General features: G+C 38.8%; 1 protein-coding gene across 12 annotated transcripts in view; it reads right to left on the bottom strand.

Annotated features, from left to right (window-relative positions):
* Positions 1 to 21,914, bottom strand: part of LIMCH1 (LIM and calponin homology domains 1) — a 165,935-nt gene that overhangs the window by 85,639 nt on the left and 58,382 nt on the right. For 11 of the 12 annotated variants that reach the window (XM_052682504.1, XM_052682499.1, XM_052682498.1 and 8 more), the window contains exons 2-3: positions 18,986 to 19,056; positions 6,918 to 6,987 (exon numbers count right to left, since the gene is read on the bottom strand). In XM_052682504.1, coding sequence (XP_052538464.1) covers positions 6,918 to 6,987; positions 18,986 to 19,056 — 141 coding nt within the window. Of the gene's footprint in view, positions 1 to 6,917; positions 6,988 to 18,985; positions 19,057 to 21,914 lie in introns of those variants that run through there. The other variant, XM_052682507.1, reaches the window with a different exon arrangement.

Below are 21,914 nucleotides of genomic sequence, written 5' to 3'. Positions count from 1 at the left end.
TCATTAGTCAAAGTCTTTATTTGTATAGCTTATAAACATCTCTGTGAAGTCACCTGACAGCCCCAAACAGGTAGATCCTTTGGTTTCAAATGAACTCTCTTTTCTGAGGTGTGGGAGTTAGCTAACCCCTCACAGAGCAAGAAAACCATCAATGTGAAACATTAGAAAAATTCAGAAAGGAACTGCTCTCACAGCAGCCATCCTCTCAGGTCTGTATACACAAAAAGCTCTCCTTCCTTCTGAATTGCATGCCAACATTTTAAATTATTTGTGAATGTGAATAATGTGAATAAAGTTAATTGTTAATATCTTTTATATCAATTATCAATTAAAGCCAAACTTGAAAACAGAAGTTGGGAGAGCAGTCTAAAAACAGGCTGTGAATGACACAGGAATGCCTGTGGTATTTTTGTAAGTGTTATTTATTATTTGTATTAACATACTGTCTAGGAGTCCTGGCTGCAGAGCAGAACTCATGGGGTGAGGTGTTAGACAAAAACAGACCAGCAGATGATCCTTCCCACAAAGAGCTTACACATATTATTAGCACTTGGCCAAAGCAAGTCGTGACATTCCCCGTGGCAGTGCTTAACAGGCTCAGGACAGAGGTTAAGCTGTCTGTTAAGCTGCACCTTTGAATCCCAACCCATCTAGTTTTGGAACAGGTTTTGACCACACAACTATGTTTGCACCTGCCTATGGCTGTGGTGCACAGCATGTGCCCTACAAACCTCCACACACTGGCTTGTGCCACCTTAACCAACAAAGAAACCATGTGAGGTGCTCGGGGTGCTGTATTACAGACTGCAGCTTTTAATAGGGGACAGTGGAAGAAAGCATGGCAGAAACAGGCAATCTTGTTGGAGTTGCAAGTAGGGATCGCAGCCAACAGGCAGCTTAGCTTACCCAGTGCTGTAACATGGCTGCCAAAGAAGCATCTACAGGAGGGGACTTCAGGAGGGCAGAGAGGCTGGTCTGCGAGTCCAGTACACAGAGCACAGAAAAACTTGAATAATCTCCTTTTCAAAACCAGCAGAGCAAGGTGCCCCTCACTCCAGGTTCTACCTCCAGCCATCCAGTCTAGCTGGTAGTTAGGGCCAGAAGGGTCCCTCAGGCCAGCTCATCAGACAGAGTGGCACAACAAACACAGAAAACTGCTAGAACCTGGGGTTTACAGTTATATTCAGCTTAATCACAAACAGATAAATAAGATGGGATAATTCACCTCTCCTTCTTTGCTTAGTTGGTTTCTGATGGCTCACCTCTTATTATTTTAGCCTCTCTTACATCTGTACTCTTGAAGTCATTAAAGTCCAAACTTGGAAGTCATCAACAAAATCTCAACCCAAGCGCAGCAGTGGATCAAATGGATGATTAGTTTTCAGCATCAAAAGTAAGTGAGTTTCTGAACCGAATATAACAGCACAGCAAATAAAATCGTTTTAACCCATAAAATGTGAAACAAAATGCCAACATTATGCTCTGCATTTGACTCACAACTTTTTATCTAAATGGAAGAAAACAATGTTTTCTGGACAGCATTTGCATGTTAATTGGAAGCAATATGTGCTTTCAATTAAGTCTAAAACCAGCAGTTGAATTTCAGTTTAAAGTTTTTGTTTTTATTGGTTTGTGTCTTCCCAGAGCTGCCAAGTCTGAATTGATGGGTGTTTTCATCTTTTTCTATGACTTAACTGTACCATCACCATAGATGGATTGTTCTACACAGATCCAGTTTAACAAACAGTTTGGTTAAGAAACACCTGCTAGTTTACTTTGTATTCTTCATAAAACTTAGAAATCACTATGTCATACAGCTAAATTCATTAAACAAGAACTTCGTAAGGTAAAATCTGCCCAGCTCAGATGACACCAAATCAAGTAGGTGGAAAAACAAATGAAAAGTTGATTCAAAGGAGAAGTGTAGAAAACTTGGGGGAGGGGAGGAATAAGCCTACAAAGACATTACTGATGCAAACTTTTTTTCTTCCTTTCCCAAGGACATTATTGATGTAGTGTCGTTTTACATTATGTTATATGATGAGCCAAAGCACACAGTGCTGTTCCAAACCACTGGCCAGACCCTAAGTATTGTTCTAGTCAAACACTCAGACACCAGAACTGATGGCAGGCACAGGAGGTGAACAGAAGCTAACTACTACAAAGAGATCCAAAAAAAGCTATAGCAGGATGGTTTGCACAGAGCTTTGTTATGATGCTTGATGCTTTGCTCTTCATCAATGTTCACAAAAATGCTTTTGGGATATGAGTGCCAAGAACTTACTGGTTTTAGGCAGTTGGGAAATTTTGCTTCTGTTTACTTCTCATGTACCACAACTTACACAGCAAGACTTCTGTATTTTACGACTGTACTAGCAAATGAATTTGTCCAGCAGATAACAAAAGTACAAAACAAGAAAACAGAAATTATCATGTATTACAAATTTAGATATTACAATGGAAGTTGTCTCTTCCCAGGAGGTGCTATAAGGAGAATGAGAAATTAAGAAAATTGTCTTCTTATTCTTCCCTTAAGGAAACAAACACCACCACTGAAGTACAAGTTGGAAAGATTAATAAAAAATAACAGACATCAGTTAGAAGTTCATGTATTTCGCTATCTTCTAAAATCATTTTTGACAACATTATGGTATATCTGTCTCTTGTAATTGTATTTTCAGGTTCATATCTGCATGAAGAAAAATAACCTTATTTTCTGAACATAATTCAAAGTACAAATTCCTGAAAGCTAATACAATTCTCAAATACTGTTGAGACACCAAATGACATCGATTTATGCAACAGGACAGCATAAAAGCAAATCACCAGCACCATCAGACAGACAACTATTCTTAATAAGGTTCATAGCAAGTTTCCCAGAGAATATTTTGCCAAAAGAAACTTCCTAGGAAAAGAATCACTGGGGAAAAAAAATAAAAATAAAAATCTTGTTTTCAAAGGAAGCTTTTTCTAAACAGTAAGTTAGAATTCCGTTCACCTTTGTGCAATAACTATTCAAGCAGGTGATTTTCACAGGACTGTTTTTTTGTTTTGTTTTGTTTTGTTTTTCCATTGCTAAATCATACAAATATTGCAAGGATGAAGCCCATACGCAAGCTGAAAACCGGATACCACAGTAAACAGATTTTTATTCAGTAGTGATGAAACATGAGCCAAGATACAAGCTGAAGTTTAGCCCTTTAACTTTGTCTTGGCTACTTCCTTCTATTATATGTGAGACTCTTTCACACAGTCTCTGAAGTGTCTCAGCTCCTGTGGGGATTGGTCAAGGAACTGAAGTAATGCTATAAACTCTTCTAAACCCTATCAAACAAAAGATAAGGCAGAAACATTTTCTTTTCTCACAGAGTGATATTATTCAGGGACAGGAAGCAAGAAGTAGGATTTTTTTTTAAGCAAAAGGATAGTTAGCATTAGAGAGCAGTGCTTACCTAATTACCTAAAATGCTGCAAATGCATTATTTTCATAGACTATACAATTCCACAGTTGTACAACATTGCTGTCGGAAGGAACCTTAAAAACAAGTTGTGTCCACTATGGATGTCCTACCAAGTGAATGAAACCAACTGCAACTGGCTTGGTAAAAATCACTTTCAACGTAATCACATTCATTGTACTCTAATAAACCGTCACTGTGACCAAAATACTTTTCCAGCAATTAAATACATGAAATGATACTTCTGGAAAGTTGACAGCCCTAAAAATAGATGTTAAGTATCACTTTCTAGCATGAGAAAATTTATTCTGGTAACGTGGCTCTTTCAGCAAAGTCTGTTATTCCTACACGTGTTTAATATGTGTTTTAGATGTTTTGTGAATTTCCTTTTTGGTGGGAGCATTAGCATTCTGGATTAATGGATAATGAGCAGGAATAAGAAAGCATTTCGTCAAATTTATTGCTCACAGTAAGTCTGAACACTAAGCCATTGGTTCTATCTTTTATTTCATTAAGGCAATGCATCATCTCTATTGTGATAACAGAACCAGTCGGCGCTTCTGGAGATCAAAGCGAATTACAAACAGGCCTGCCAAGCTGAGCATATGTAATTTTATATGTAATGTTGCATACAATCCACATCCTGACTCAGACTTGCAACCAGACAAAGATAATCTTTGTCTATTTATATGGCCTGCACTTACTACAGAGGTGTGCAAATCCTTGGGTCCTCGCTCTAACGCTACAACACTATGAACCAGTAAATTTTGCTAACATGATTGCTGTTCTGGTATACAAAAGGTCTGCAAAATAAGCCATTCCTTCTAAAACCACATGAGGAAATCACTGGTAAGATTTTCAGAGTAACTATGGATTCATATAGCTTTAAACACCAGGAAAAGTTTGAACAATTTAAGCTGTCAACAGTAGACCAGTTGCACATAAGAATTCACAGTAGCATTATAAGAAATCACTCAAACACTAAATATGGGCAATTTTTTTTTCAGCTGACAATATTCCCAGACGAATGCTTCAGCATATCTACAATACATGCCTAGAGTTTACTCTCTCTCCTTCAATATAGCGTACATCTTCATTTGTCCTTACAATAACAAAGGAGAAAAATAGTCTAGGGCTTGGAGAACTGAACTAGATTTGAGCAGACATTTTGCAAAGCAACATTATGTATGACTGCTTATGCCTCTGGAGCTTAATGATGAAATAAAAATAACAGTGTGTAATTTACAATTACTCTTAAGCTTTAACTGCAGTTCTCTCAAAAAAAAAATCTATCTATTGCCTCCACTACTATATACTTACTCTATACTGCTATATACTATATCAGCTATTGGGATAAAATTAAAATAGAATGATTAAGCTAGATTTTTAAGGCAGAAGGATAGAAATTTAAAAGCACACACTTTACTCAAAGCAAATAAAATAGCTATGCTCATAGGGCATTTCTGTGAGCACCGGAGTAAATCACACATACTGAGGTGAAATAACTGGAACAGTTAATGTATACCATGTCAAGTCAACCGAAGCTAAGATAATAAAGAAAATTCATCAATAAATAATGTTCCTCATATGCAGCCAACTAAGAGCTATAACTGTTTCTAGAAAGTAATGTCAATATTTTTTTTTCAAGCATACGGACACGGTACAGGTGAGAGAAAAGAATACACAATATGCTCAAACACAGTAGTGATATCTATACTTTAAAACATTATGCCATAAATACATTTCAACAGAGTAGAACACTCAATCATTTAAAATTTGCACACGATCATTTAAGCAGCCACTTACCCCCCACTAAGTAAAAATGGCAAAAAGTGTCAGCAGGTACAGGGCAAGACATGTTTAAAAGCAAGCCCCATTTGGAAGGCTATCCGTGTTTGGAAGAAAACATATTGCAGGTAAAAACATGCATTAGGAAAATAAGTAACATTCAAAAAGCCAGAGGCACAAGTAAACTTCTCTAATAGCTTGTTTTATTAGGGGAAAACTACTAGGGAAAACATTTAGAATTTAGAACTACTTTACTAGGAAAAATATTCAGCAAAATAATTAGTGAAGCTAGAGGATGCGGGTACGAAGGTCAAAAAGAAAAGTCACCTTCCAACATAAAATTAATCTGCTGTATAAAAATTAATATTAAAATTAAAAATATTAAAATTAATAATCTGCTGTCTGAAAATCACTACTTTCCTGCTGCTTTGAAGACATACATCTTACACTAGACTTATCTCAAGAAATGAGAAGAATGCAACACAATCACTTTTTCCGTGACCTCCCTCGTACAACCAACTTACCTTTGGGATTTTAATCATGAACAAGGAAAAAAAAGCAATGAAACTCAATATCGTGCTCTTGGAACAGTTGTAACAAAAATGGAGTCTTGTATAAAAGGGAGGAAAAGAAAAGAGAATTGCTCTAATGGTATCTTTTGCAGCAATTTATCCCAAATACACCTTTCAATAGGGATGGAATATGAAAAAGAACTAGATGGATTTTAGAGACAAAAGAAAAGCACACCAGGAAACATCATGCAGTATTCATGCAGAAACGTGCCTGTCAAGCTACAGGTTGAGGGACCCAGCCTTAAAGGTTCTGAAACTTTTTAGTGCTTTTCATAAAGGATCTCAAATATCAACAAATAATATGTTCTGAATCTTAGACAACCAAGTTAAAACATCAGTAGAGTTGAAACAGAAAGGATCTATGTATGCAAAGGTATCATTAGTCTAAAATGAGGATGGTTACCCTCCACATGTCCAAGAGGATCTTTCATTCCCAGCCACATCTCCAGGCAAAAATACAAATAAAAAATAAATTAAAAAAATAATTACAGCCATATTTCTAACACTAATCCTACTCAACCCAGCGTCTGTTCCTACCCCCCATTCTTTCCTAGCAGTGGGCACAGGACCTTGCCACTCTGAGACAACCTCCTGAGCACCAACTGGAAGTGAAGTGCCTTAAGGGGCAGATTCAGAACCCTTACAGGCTGTAAGCACCTTCTCTGCAGCCCTCTGCTTTCACTTACAAATTATGGGCAACTTTTATTCTGTCTTTCAAGTCACCGTGAAATGGTTCCCTAGATAGTCCTGCAATGAATGCTACCTGCAGACAGTGGCATTCTGAAGAAAAGGCAGATGAGACAAAATATACAAATATATCTGCCTTTCTTTCCAAAAAGTTATCTTTTTGTGATCATCATTTGAAAAACATGCAAGTGAGAGAGCATGTAACCAAGATGATTTTACTCTAAAAATACAACCTTCCTCCTGAGTACTTTCCACTTCTGGTAGAAAAAGACAGGAAGGTCTTCACAGTACTGCACTGTTAGATTTCAGTAAATTGAATTACAGAAATAATTGCTACCTAAATCACACAGTCATGAAATCAAAGTGCAAAAAAAACAGCAGGAAAAGATTTTTCTCCATTTGATATACTCACCAAACCTGCAATGGGGGTTGGTAGTCTATTGATCTTTTTGACCAATCCTGGCTTTATAGCATTCAGCAACCTGTTATGAGAAAGGAGTATTTATGAGTGCTAAATCACAAAACCCAAATTATCAAATATTTGTTCCCAGCATATAAACATTTCAGTATGGCTGGAAGAGATTCTTCCCATTGTCTTCTCTTGCAAATGCACAAACATATCTGAAGTTCCATCACTGAAATGAAGGAAAGCTAGAAAGAAAAATGCCCTCAGTATCCCAAGGAAGAATAGCCTGACAGTTTCCATACCGCAGGGTGAGGCATTTTCATCATAAACTCCTCTTGTTACAAACCGTGTTTCCCTGCCACTCTTCTCCCAAATGAAAATCTCATGCTTTTTATCTAAAGGATGAAAATTCCATCCCAACCATTGAGAAGAAAATCATCAGATCAAGATAATCACTTCAAATTCAAGATCTTGAAAGAGATCAACATCAAGGACTATGTTTAAAACTCTACAGATCAGAGTACCCACAATGAAACAGAAGAAATCTCCCAGTGTGCTGACAGTGGTTCAGGAACCATTCAGGAACCATCTTTTCCAGCAGCCTACTATAACCATGAGTGGCAAAGAACACAACGTAAATGGCATTCAGATGAGCTGAGGTGGGGGAGCAATTTTTATTTTATTTTTTAAATCTTTTTGCAGTTAGAAACTTTAACTCAACTTCATAAAAACTGCTGTACTACTCCCGACTTTTGCTTATGATAAAATCTAGAATTCTCACATCCTAGAAAACAAATGATGAAAGAATATACTTCATATCAAAAACCCAACAATTTTTTTTTTTTTTTTTTTTTTTTTTACCCCTAGGTACATAGAATAGCATAGAAATAATAATACATTTCTTTTCCTATGATTGTAATTTTATTGCAGAGAGGACAAACAAAAATTACTTTGTTTTCCCCAAATGCACAAACTTATTTTTCAGACTTGCAAAGCAGCAGTCCTATAAACCAATATTTTTCATTCAGCTGCTGCAACAAGCAATGTGAGATTTCTTTTTCTTCACGGCACTTTCTGAATACTCTACTTCTGTTGAGACTTCAATCTACAGCGGCTATTCTGTCCCAAGGAAAAAATTATATATTAACAAAAGTATCCAATTTTCTTTATTACTAATATGTGAATATACCAGGCACAATAACACATACTGCAAGAGCACATCAAATGCCATAAACAACAATAGAAAGTAAAATAAAGAGGTCTTAATGGAAACCTCAAAGCCAAAGCTTGTTCCCAGCAAACTTTCAGACTAGTGTGTACAGGGTTCTCTGTGAGATATGGGGGAGGGGTAAGACAAGAGGAAGGAAAAGAGTAGGGAATAAACAACACTTTAGATCACCATTCGGAGTCTGAAGTGGGAGGAAATGGGCCAGGGCAGGATGGAAAAGCCTGAGGAAGAAAGGTCTCTATTATTAAAATGTTTACCTCCTGTTGGAAACATCTCTAAATGGTCTGGCACTAAAACCTCCAGGACTGGCCCACTGCAGAATGTGCCAAAGGCAGATTTCTTCCAGAGCAGTCTGGCTGCTTCTAAATTATTGCCTCATCTAGAGCAACAGTCCCGATGCCAAAGTACTGAGTGTCGCCAGCTTGCCCAGCCACCAGCCTGGCTGAGAAGCTGAGCAGTTTACACAATGTCACAGTGTCAGCCTTCAGTCCCATAGATGCTCTCTGCTCATTTCTCCAAGAGAGCTACCAAACATACCACTTCCTGCACAAGCCAACACACACAAACTAATTTTTTCTGTGCTCTTTGGACTCATATAGAGCATCTGTCTTGATACGTAAAATTCTATCAACTCCAGCAGGTTTCTGTGAAAATACAGAGCCAACAAAATACCCATCGATGCTGCACTGCAGACTTGGCCTAAGCAAGTCTGACCCAGGGGCAAATCTTGCTGTTGGGAAAATGCTTTCTGATCCAGACCTTCCTACAGCAGCCCCTTTCCAGCCCTGCCATAGCAGCAGCTCCAGGCTTTGTGATGCTCCCAGTCCTATCCCTAGGTGCATTCAGAGTCGAAGACATGACCCCCAGGGAACAAATTCATGGAAGAGTGAATTTTTGCTGCCTAACCCTTCCTACAACCCCACTACATTGGCTCTATTTGCACGACCTCTACAGCTACGGCTCTTGGCATTGTCACTCTCCCAGCCATAGCCCTGACCACAACAGCGTGATCTGATTTGCTTATAAATATTTGCCATTTGCAGTACTTTCCCTTCCACTCAAATAAGATGTCATAAAAAATCCACTAGAACCACTCAGAAACCTTGGCAAATGCTACCTGGCAAAGCACTGCTCTAGCTAATGGACTGCAGGCATCCGGAATGAAATGACATGACTGTAACCAGAAGCAGGTATTTTTTCTGCACTTAACTGCACAGCAAGGCTAGATGATTGCACTGCAGGCATCTACAGATAGGGGAACAATTCCAGCATCTGTTGTCCAGCCACATGGGTCATCTGAAAATCTTATGAGATAACATCCTTCCTTAACCCCCAAAAGAAACAAAACAACTTCATAGTCTTCTGTCAGAACAAATGTTGTAGGAACAAGGTAGAATCCATCAGTTTCCACATCTGGTGTATCACATACACAGTATTCTATGCTTTATTTTCACAAGTTTACCTCTATTACACAAGTTAACCCTATCATTTTCAGGTCACAGGGCAGGAAATCAACATAACTCAAAGTGCTAAGATTCTGTCTTGCAGTCAGGTTAGACAAGTTAGTTCCATCACTTTTGCCAGCATGTGACAAAAACTGAGACTAAAAAGTGTGTCGTCTATTTTTCACAATATGAAAGCCTCCTCTAACTTTTTTCTTTCCAATGACTTGGCCACTCACTTGTTCTTGCAGCAGGAAAAAGCTTGAAAGCACCAGCTGAACAAAAACTGATGACACACATACAACCCTCTGCCTCAGACATCTGGTTAGTATGTCCAGATCAGCAATGGTGATCAGTTTATTGAAGTCACCAAGGTCCCTGCTGGCAGAGTTAGAGAGAAGTTTTGAGACAGATACCAAATCGTACTCAGACTCTGAATGACCACCTGTTTCTCTGAGAACCTCTTAGCTCTTACTTACCCTGTCTCCCACTTTCTCTTCCAAGGAAGCAGTCCTTTTCCTTGTGCAGTAAAAATTATCAAAGTTCAGGTATTTTCATCCCTGTGAGGGTATCAAAGGCAGACATGCAGTTTGCTCTTAAGGTAAATGTCAACCCTCCTGTTCTTCCTCAAAGATAAAGAAAGGTCCACAAGTTCCAAGCTCAGGTTTTCTCAAGCACACATCTATTAGTTCAGGTTTTTGTACAGTTGAGTTCTTCAAACAAAGAAAACCCACAAGCAGATTTTCATCCTCTAAAGACACAACAAAATCTTTACATCACCACGTACTGCATTCTGCTATGTAGAAGTTGGTAAACTACTGTTTAAATTGTCAGAGTTGAAGCATAGAAGTTGGATTTTTATTTTTTGTTAATGTATTGGTACTATATTCATATATTTCATATTCCTGTAACCAAGAATCTAGAAAACCAGATGCAAGTAGGACAAGTCCTATGTTGTCTTGAGAAAAGAAAAAAGAAAAAGCAAAAAAAAAAGAAAAAAAAAGGTTATTTTTAAGTCTTCCGTGACTCTTCCTTTTTCCCTTCCCCTCCAGTAAGACACTGCTAACTTAAGGTCTGATACGAAATTGTGAGGGAATAGACACTATGAAACAGTGCCCTTCAGTGCTGTTCTCAAAAGGAGATCATAGGTACCTTCCCTAAGTTTGACCTTTTTTGGTTGCTGGGGTTTAATGACCCACGAGCATATTGGAGATGACTGTCAAAACAAGGTTATGAAGGACTTCAAAAAAACTTGCAACAGGCAACTTGCTTCACAAAGTAAACGTTTTGGAGTCTTAACTACTACTGTTGCTAAAAGCTATTGATATGAAGAGAAAAAGAAAGAACATACTTTTCCTTCTGAGGGAATTCTGGTTTCTGATATATCCTGTACTTCTCTGACATAACCAAAAGGAACAAATGACAAGGAAATCTCAAGGAACATTTTAAAGTAAAAGAAGAAAAAACATAGCAAAATGAAAATACATGAGGCAGAATAGTTCTTGAAAAGAATTCAAATATAATATGATGGAAAAAAAAATAAAATCCCACCAAACCCCCCCAAAACAGCAATCCAACACAGGGTAAAACCAAAGCTCTACAGGTTCCCTTTGTAAAACAGCAGTCCCTGCATGCACACACCTAACTCATTACCAAGGTCCTTCAAACTCTCAGCTAGGATTTCTGTCCAGCTTTTCTGGCATTTATGCACTTGTCCTGAGACAAGTCAGCCCTGTTTTTCACTTCTCTCCTTAAAGTTCTCTTTCCACTTTCAACACAACATTCACACATCCATCCCATCCACCCCTTCTCTCAACCAGGCACTGACTTAGATCCTTTAGTGGTCAGCTCTTAGGTGCAGCTTGCTAAGACTGCATAGGAACAGCCTTACCTTATGAAAATATCAGGGCACAGAGGCAATGGAAAGTTGATCCTCTCCCACTCTTATAGGGAGAAGGTAGGTCACTTCCTTCCCCTTGTGAAAAACAGCTCTGGTACGTATGTGGAGAATCAATTGCTCTATTTGGTACCGTCCCCAAGGCTTGAAATTCCAGGAGATAAGGTATCTCTGCAGTAGGACAGACAGGCTGAAATCAGTACTAGCCGCTGTGTGACTAACCTATGAGACCTTCCTGGGGTTGTTTATCACTGGTTAAGAATTTGAAAGGCTTCTGCCAGGAAAAGAAGGCGTTTCAGGCAACAGCTGATAAAAGATCTAAAAAGATCTGAAAAGCACCAAGACAACTGCACATGAAATTCTTGCAAGAAAGCGTCAGTTAAGAAAATATTCAAAGGATGGCTGCCAAATCCAGCCTCCAAGAAGACTTAGCTTCTAAGAGGAAAAATTTCGGAGAATAAGCTTCAGAAATGGAAAAATGAAAGGTTGAAATGATGTGTGGTTCACAGATGAATCCAGGCTGGATGGGTATGTATCCAACAGAGTTCTTAGCTCAAACTGCAGATCATATTCCTAAAAAGAAAAGCTGACTAATGACCTACACTTAAAGCAAAAAGGTATTTCATATTTGAGAGTTCAGGAAATCCTATCAACTAAATCCTATTCACAGTAAACTTTCAAGGAGACAATTCTCTATTTAAAATTAAGTTTTACAAATGTATATTTTAACAAACAGCTTTTCAGCTCTTGACAATTACTAGTGCAGACAGTTTTAGTATCTACAGATTTTAAGCCTGTGCTATAAGTGGCGCCTCCAACATGCCCAAAATAGTTGAAAAGATGAAGAAAACACACTGTTGATCTTAAATATGAACAAAACACATTGATACAGTGCAGACAACAAAAAAGTCACAAGATTTTGTTGCAAAGGAAGCAGCAAAGAAGTTTCAAAATACAGAGTCGTTCTTGAGGTCACAAAAATATTTTGGGGAAAACATTCTTGAGTGATTGCTAATGATGTCCCTGTTATTATTTATTTAGCGTCAGATGAACAAGGTGCTTTTTTAACATGCAAGACAGAACTGCCTTTGTCATATAAGGGCCTCACAGTCCAGTCTGATAAGTGAAAAGAGAATAAATAACTACGAAACCAGTAGGACTAAGAAAAGTCAAGCCAAACACAGCATAACACAGGCTATACTCTGCCAACTAGAAATAGGAATAAGACAGAGGTCTTGCAAAGCAGCTCAAGAAGGCAACAGGGAAGATTGTGCCTTTAAAAGGACTATTTATACAGAACCTACGACCACAATGAATGACACGTAGAACATCTCATATACCTACACATTTACAACTCTCAATTTTACAAGATAGCAACAAGAATGGATAATTTCTCAAAGCATTTATTCAAAACAAGCTTTTAAGCATACACTCTTGGAAAGCTGAAACCTCTCACAGGATTACCTTGCTTTGCACTTCAGCAAAACTCAGTTTGAATGGATCAGTGTTCCAGAGCCTTCTGCTCTGTCAATCACAAACTTGCACTGGAAAAACCCCACTATTTAGTCTGCTGAGATGCATTTTTTTTTTCAACATAATTACAAAGACAGGCCATTTTAATAGCACTCGAGTATCTCATGCAAACAGTATCTTTCCTTCTCATGCACACAGCTAAACATTATGGTTTCCATCACCCTTAACCCCTCAAACTAAGCTATACTAATAAGTAGCTCATCATCTTAATGTTGCAGTAAAACTTACAGATGAAAAACCTCGGGTCCATATAAAACTGCTTCAGATGTCCTCACATGAACCAAAATCTCAATGTTTAATGAGCCTTGGGGCCCGTTTCTCTAAATTGGAGCCATGCCAAATACACAATGCTGATTATGTTTTGGCTTTACAATAGCCTGAAAACTGCAGGAGAACACCAATCCCTTCTTACCTTAAGGCATGGGACACATCCAAAATTTCAAGTACGCTTGTGAAACTCAAATACCTTCTTGGCTTCCAGGAATAGCAAATTCAAACAAAATTTAATTAAACATACGTATCTGCACTGTACACTGTACAGCTGAGTGCTGAATTGATGTCGGGCTCTTACCAGTGACAGATAAGTAAAACAACATACCAAAATCTTACAATCTACAAAAGTAACTGCGTACTTATTTTCCCCAGGTCTCCATAAGTGGTAATTTTAAATAAAAGACATTAGCTTGCAAGAAGAGTCCGATTTTTCAAGAGCCAAAACGAAATGCCATACTTTCAACTAAAGCTGCTCTGAAATAAAGTTCCATACCTAACACCACATTGACTCAGAAACGAAGTTTTTCTATTCCATAGCGTTACACTTGCACTGATCTGGCACGTATCCAGCTCTTAGTGAAAACAGCATTCATGCCAGCCCAAAGCTTGGTCAGATGCATGATAGCCATGATGCAAGCCTTAAGAAAGTCTGCTCTCCGAGAATAAATAGCTCATTCATCACCAGAGACATAAAGAACACAAGCCAAGGAGATTTCTTATTTATAGAAGAAAATTATTCTCATGACAGAGTAAATGATAAATTCCATTAAGTAAATCTTAATCACAATCACTTTCAGCTCATGCACATTTATAATCACACTTCACTTTTTTCTTTAATTTCAAATAATCTATGTATATTACTAACTTCTTTCTCTCTCTCTCTTTTTTTTTTTTCCCTCAAATTTAAAAGTACAAAAAAGATTGCAGGCTTTTTTTTAAGAGCATGCACAATTGAAAGTAAGGGCCCTTCCTGGACTTTTGCTTGCACAAGAAAAAGGATAAAATTTTTCCCTCCATCACTGTTTGTTACCAATTTTACCAAGACTAAGAGCAATAAACTACCTCTATATTTGTTCTTTCACAAAAGAGAGTAGAGGTTACAGAGTCATAGTGCTAACTAAAAACAATAAACATTGTTTCTGCACATTTTACTAAGCTACATAACACTATGTACTAATCTACAAAATAAATGCCTTGGAAAAAAAAAGAAAAAAGAAAAAAGAAAAAAGAAAAAACTGTGGGAAAATGCTCATAAAATGGTATCCAGAATTGCACATACAAGTGGCACCTATGTTTGATCATGTATGTTTATTACTCCTTCACTTTTATGCATTAATGCTTTTCAAGGTATAAAGTTAAATATGTGTTAGCACTTTCACATTTGAGAAAAATCAGACTTACTACGGCTGCATTTACTGCTATAAATTGATTTGTACTCAGACAAAGCAGACACGCAGATAATCTGTTCTACATATAGAATCTACATTAATACCTCTTAGCATGACACTGCTTAACTTAACTGCAAAGACAAATCACTGGTGCAGATATATGAATCTGGATTTGTTTTGAGTTTAAGGCCCTTTGTCTACAGTCCACATCCCAACTGTTGCTACTCATTAGAACTTCACCTTTTGGTCCTACTCCTGACATTAGAATCTCATTAACACTGATATAAACTTACACTGTGGCTGGACTCCTCATATGGCTTGATTCCAGAGAAAGCTTGAGAGAAAATATGATGTTAATTGCTTATCAATAAATGCTTCCTGTTATATTTCTCTACTTACTAGGAACTTTCACCCTTTGCTAGTCATATTAAGGCAAATAAATAACTTGGATTTTTCAAACCTCACATCCTCTTTAACTTCTGAACGTGAAAGGAAAAAACTTGCAGCAGAAGGACAGGACAAGGAGAGATACTAAAATATCAGTACAACAAGTGAAGGAAGATAGCATATACTTTTTCTGTTGCAGTTAACTTTCATTCTGATGCCTGAACATGCAGCATAGCAACACTCAGCCCTAAATAACAAACTAATTTACTGTTGAGGTAATTCTAGCTTCTTATGATACCTGGGTCAAACTGTAACATCAAAACTATGTAACAGTAACAAAATAGGATAAACCAACCAACTAAAAGAAAAAGAATGTGTGCCTGAGAAGAAATCGAGATTTCAAGGGGTATTTGCTGCTGTTGATGCTGTATTCCTCCATCAAATTGTTTCCTGTCATGTCCCCAGCATGGAACATTTACCTATTCATGCAGAGTGCAGCCAGGAAGCTCCTCAGTCTTTGCATGTAACATTTTAATACATAAAGAAAGAACAGTTTGAATTGCATCTCCTATCTGTGTTGATGCCCCTTGCTGAAGTCACCATCTGCACTGATGTCAGACAGCTTTGCTACAAAGCCATGAAATAAATCATTTCAGAGAAACAGAAGTGGTAGTCATTGGCTTCTGAGCACAGCTGGGTGAGCAATCAGAGCTGGTACTGTCAGGGAAACTGTACAAGTGGGCTTTCAAATCCAGAAAGAAGGAAGAACTTGTGTTATTCCCATCTGTCAGCGTGTAACTTTATGGCATCCTGCATTGTTAAATATGCTCTTGAACTGAGTGCAACAAGCTTTAAAAGTATCATAATGAAGCCAGATCTAGATGCCAGCAACCATGCAAACACTACCAGGGAATCAGGCACAAGAGTCTTCAGGTGCCTGTGGCTAACTTGAGTGTGATGCTTCCCATTAATTAGAATGCCAGAGCACAATGCCCTCCCGAAAGCCCATGTTGATGGCAAGGCACAGTTATATTAGTTTTCATGTACTGAAATATGTGCATGGTTGCTAGATCATAGAATCATAGGATCGCTCAGGTTGGAAAAGACTTTAAAGATCATTAAGTCCAACCACGACCTAACCACACTACCCCAACTTTAACAACCCTCTGCTAAATCACGTCCCTGAGCACCACATCCAAATGGTTTTTAAACACATCCAGGGATGCTGATTCAACCACCTCCCTGGGGAGCCTTTTCCAGTGCTTAACAATCCTTTCTGTAAAAAAGTTTTTCCTGATATCCAACCTAAACCTCCCCTGGCACAACTTGAGGCCATTTCCTCTCGTCCTGTCACCTGTCATCAGTGAGAAGATACCAACCCTGCTCTCACTGTAATCACCTTTCACGTATTTGAAGAGAGCAACAAGGTCTCCTCTCAGCCTCCTTATCCTCAGACTAAACAGCCCCAGTTCCTTCAGATGTGAATGAGTGATTTATAACCAGCATAACGATGTCTGCCAGACTTTGCAGTAGATTGCTACAGTAGTACCTCAAGCACTGACATCTCGGTAGTGTGCTAATTGCCAGAACCACAGCTGGGAGAGATTTATTAGTCTAGGGTTTGTCAGCACAGAAGGGAAATGCCACAAACAGCTTGTGAATGCCACTACAGGTTTTGAAATATCCCTTTAAGGAGCACACAAAAGAGGGAAAGATTTCTGTTACTGCTCTGCTGAAACAGGAACCTGCACTGAACAAGTGTAGGCCACAGACTTTGCAACTAACTGGAGCGAGGCCGGGCATTACTGCACATAAGGCTCCAGCAACCTGCTGCAGACAGACAAAGATGTCCCCTAGGTCATTTTGCACATGGCTAGTCCAACTGTTATCAGACTGGACTCTGCCATGGAGCCAACCTCTCCTCCCCTCCATTTTTATGTACAAAAAGCTTGCCCGGAGCAGGATTTGGGAGAGTCCTGGCACATTGACAGATTCCACCTGTTGACATTAGTTCCCAGCCTTCTTGCTGCTGTGTTCCCTCAGGACCCAGGCTCACTTTCAGGTCTCATCTTAAAACACGATAATAAACAAGAACATTGAAAAAAAACACATGAAAGTTAGCACTACTCCAAGCTCAGACAAGCATCACCCATAAACATCCAGCAGAGCTGTCAGCCAATGGCATTACCAATTAGTGCCATTCCACGGGGGTAAGCTGAGACAAGTTTAGCTTCTTCCTAAAACTTCTGAGTAACAAATCAGATAAACTGGGCTAAAGGTAATGACTTCTTATATCTTCAGAAACCTGAAACACCTAGAATTCCTTTCTTGCCTTCAGCAGCTTCTTAGAGATGTTGAGATACAATTTTCATTTACTTGTTGAGGTCAGCTGAGACAAACGAGGTTAAGGGAGACACTGCCTGTGGTAAGTTTACTAGCAATGCTCCACAAAGCAAGAGATAAAAAATTAGAGGCCAAAGTTTGTTCTTTTCAAAAATGCATTAAGAGTTCTCAGTGTTATATTGCCAAGTTTCTGAGTTCATACAGTGAACTCAGAAGCAGCAAGGAGCATGTTTTTATTGCTGGCCTCAAACTGTTCATCATTAGCAAGGCCAAAGTGGAAGCTATCTTGGTAATGCTTTGTAGCCTAGTAGAATTTTATCTACTAAAGGGCATTGTGAGGTGACTTCTGTTGAACACTGGAGAGTGAGACCTTGTATAAGAGGCAGCCCTTCCATACAGAGAGGTGGACACAATGCTGCTCCTGAGTTTACACATTTGATCAACGATAACAACTACTTCCCTACTCTCAAAGCCATTCATTCCTCAGCAAAGACACGCAACTACAATAAACAAGATCAGTTCCCTTATGCTCTTTCACTCTTTAGCTGCTGAAGTTGAAGATTACTTACACCTGTGAGATATACAGCAGTACTTGCATAAGTAAGCTTCAAAGCTGTCGTAAGCTACCTACAGTTGACTTACAGAATGTTACCTCAACCATACTACTGAAAACAAACTCCATGCTCTTGCTCCTTTTGTAGTATAGAAAAAACAGTTGCTGAAGTGCTTTGGCTAAGTGTCTCAAGAGATCTCTTTCATAAATTTCAATATCCACTCAGTTCTTCTGCACAAGTTTAATCCTTCTGGTGTGCAAAGACAGCTTTTACCCACTTCATTGACAAATCTGCCTTACCAGGGAAAGAAAATAGTGCATACATATGATTCAGGTCAGTTAATTCTCCGAAACTCCTGACATCCTGCATGGGATTTTCGAAGATCTAGGGGCATAGAGCACACTTCCAAATTTCTCTTTAAAGTCACTAGCTTTGGCATCTGAGGTCACATGTTTTTGGAAGACTGCTGAAAAACTTGCTGTTAAAACCACAGAGAGAAACATGAAGAAGCCAACTTGCATCGCCTGTCCAAAAACTACAAAACACATCATTCCAACACACCTTTAGGTAAAATTCAGAGGATGTATAAACTTTCCAGAAACTATAAAAGCAGCTGAGTATTGATGGTGCTCAGATGGTTAGCCCTTGACAGTGCTTGAACCTGGCATTGGTCCAAAACACTTCACCGGAGCGGAGAAATCTGCAGGCACGTGTGGAACACCGTTAGCCAATCTGCGGTTAACGTCTTAAAATGAAACCAAAAAGAAAACATCATTTTCACTTTACATAACTCTAATAAGGAGCTGGGGTGGAGTGAGGGAAGCACTCTGTAAAACTTGTTTTCTTTAAGCCATATCTTGATTCTCACTGTAACAAGATAGTGTTGGCACTGAAAGGATGCTGCAGTGAAATAACCAGCATGCACAATGTCAAAACTTGCAAAAGGAAACCAGCAATCAGACATACTAGCTAAAGTTCATTTCATCTATAGTCAAGAATGTGTTCAAGATTCAAAACTGTGTTACTTACTCACACAGAAGAATGCCGTTTTCTAATCCAGAACGAAAGTCCTTCTCACCAAAACTTCTGCCAGTCACTTGCTGCAAAAACACAGAGGGAAACAAGAGTGGCATACATTAAAAGGTGCTCTTTTCAAGAGCAATTCATAGCACACAGATAAAGCAACTGCTGCAAAGGAAGCAGCTGAACCTGATAGGCATTGCCAAAGGGCTACATCGTGTATATCAACCAGGTTCCTCCTTCCTATTCCACTGAGCTGCTTAACACAGAGTGAAGTATCCACTCTGGCTAATGCAATTACAGATTATAATAGAGCTGTTGCTTTGATGTTAAAAAAAAAAACAAAAAAAAAAAACAAAAAAGCCCAAAGATGACACCGAAACCTTCAGAACATTTTGAAAATTTTATTCTAAAGCACTATGAATTTCAGAACTAATGTATTTAGACAAACTAGACAACCTATGTATTTGTGCTGCTTTTCTGCACCACGTTAAAAAATTTGCATTGGACTTGAACTTCAGGTCTTTAATCTGTCACCTCTATGGAATAAGCAAATCCAACCAGAAACGCTGTTGTAGCCCTTCAGACACTCTCCGCAGTACTCCTTGTCATATGAAACATTTCACATCACAAATTGTGAGGGTGAATATAAACTCAGTGGAAGCTGAAGTTTAGGCACCTACTCATCCCTGTCAGGAATGCTTATACCAGGGGGTATGTTCTGTGTAAAAAACTCTTAAGCTAGCCTCTGCTGCTTAGAGGCAGGCCATCAAGGAAACATCCAGTAACCCTCACGTTGCCTGAAGGTGCAGATGCTACAAGCATGATAGAACTCCTGTGTATGACTCACTGCCATGTTGACAATGGCTTGACACTCAGTCTCAAACCATTTACCACCTATGATGTGTTCAGGTAAAGGTAGAGAAAGCACACTATTGCTACCAACAAATATGTAAAAATAGTTGCCATGCTAGGAACAAAAGAAACAAGAAGGCCCGCCTTGTTTTCAATTGTTCTCCAAGAGGTCTTCTCCTCCAGCCTCCTTTTCATCCAGTCAAAACATTTACCGGATGCTCACTGAGTTCTCATGGACTCCATCCAATCTTTCAACAAGACCCGTGCTCCTGGCATTGCTTTCGCCACAGAGAACAGTGGCTCGGGGATACATCTGCCTGACATACCAGCTTTCTCCTTGCTGTTCCATTCAGATACAAGACCCTTCCCTCCCAGTTTCCTGTCATAAAGACAGCAATTTATAAAAGCTGACAAGTTTGGCACTTTCCCACGGGATTAGCGGCTGCACTAGCTTCACAAATGCTGGTTGTGACTACACAGTCTTAGACAGAGGACAACACTTTTTTTTTTTTTTTTTAATTGAAGTGCAAATATGAAGCCTCAAGCTTAATCCTCCGCTTACTTATAAACATATTCTTTTTTCAGTATGAAAGAATTTACCCCACAAACTGATATGATAATTTACAAACTCAAATTCTTTCACACTCTTAAGTCAGCAATCATGCTTTATTCAAATATGTGAAGTAGAACAATGCACTGGATTGCCCTCATATTTCAGCAGAAACCAGACAATTTGCCAGTCGGAAATCACCTAAACTATCTCTAGTCCTAGAGTTTCATCTCTAATCTTGATCTGCTGGGACAGAGGGAAATTGTAACAACATAATCATTAACATTTGGGATGAACCAGAGACTGAGCACATCAAAACCGATACTTATTTCATGCATAGAATAAAGTACAGAATATGAGAGAATAGGAAGAATTCTTTCAATAAAACTTATTTCATAGGGGAAGACCCCTGTGAAGGGAAAAAAAAAAAGAGATAGTAGTCACTGTATTTCACTCCTCAACATAAAGCAACATCAAAAATTCCAGCTGCAGAACTCAATCTTTGTGTGTGTTTGTTGAACATCCAGATCCACCAGGGAGCAGTACCAAAACTGTTAATACAGTTAAGTAAGAATCAACCTGCCAACAGCTATCCCATGAGTATTGCTGTCATTACTGCTGATGTAGGAGGGTTTAGTATTATGTTATCTGGCTGCGTGAATAAAATCACGAAATGGAAATACACAGCTGGAACAACAACTCTAGTGAGAGGCACAACAAGAACTGACAGCAGGTGAAGAAAGATGGGAAGGTCTAGAAACAGTGCAAGCCTGTTTGAAAAGGAACTGGATGTAAATGAGGCATCAAGAGGCTTATGCCTGTTCTAGATGCCCCAGCTGCAGAGGGGAAACATTAATCAGCTACAAGTCTCCTGACTCAGCTAGTTAACATGCATGAAAAGCTCAACAGATAAAGGCTAAAAACTCAAGGTGAGTGTGAAGATGACATCGTAAATATCAAATATAAACCCAAAAAGTGACTGAAAGGAAGAAGACAGCTGTATTCATTTTTTTCAGAGGAAATTAGAGTTCCATTTCCTGGCATGTGCACACACACACATACATGCATGCATATACATGGAAAACATGTGTTTCCACGATATTACAAAACTGCTGCATGCTTCACAGGCCTATGTTAATACTGTGAATATGATCTCAGCACCGTTCTGTTCCCACCAGATTATCCTCTTACAGTGACTGCTGTAAGCAGCACTCATATTTGTGCTGCTGCTGCTCAGCTTTTTTGCCAAGCTATACTGGACAGAAGAAAGCTGTACATCTGCAGCCATGTCCAGAAAAATGAATAATGGAGTAACAGACTTCTAGGCCACCAGCTTTCACACTACAGAGAACTGATGTTCAGAACTGAACCATGTCACAGGTATGGACAAACACACTTTGGCAGCCCCAGGGAAAGCAAGATCCAGTGATGAGTTCCTTACTCACTGCTGCAATGTCAGCACATTGTAATTCTCTGCAGTGCAGGAGCCCAAAAGTTACAAGTGTCTTAAAAGGAAAAAGCTGTACCTTGAGA

This window comes from Tympanuchus pallidicinctus, unplaced genomic scaffold (assembly GCF_026119805.1).
Source record: "Tympanuchus pallidicinctus isolate F22 unplaced genomic scaffold, pur_lepc_1.0 scaffold2, whole genome shotgun sequence".
NCBI classification, from domain to species: domain Eukaryota; kingdom Metazoa; phylum Chordata; class Aves; order Galliformes; family Phasianidae; genus Tympanuchus; species Tympanuchus pallidicinctus.
The sequence above is the reverse complement of the archived record's forward strand: the minus strand, read 5'-3'. Positions and strand labels throughout refer to the sequence as shown.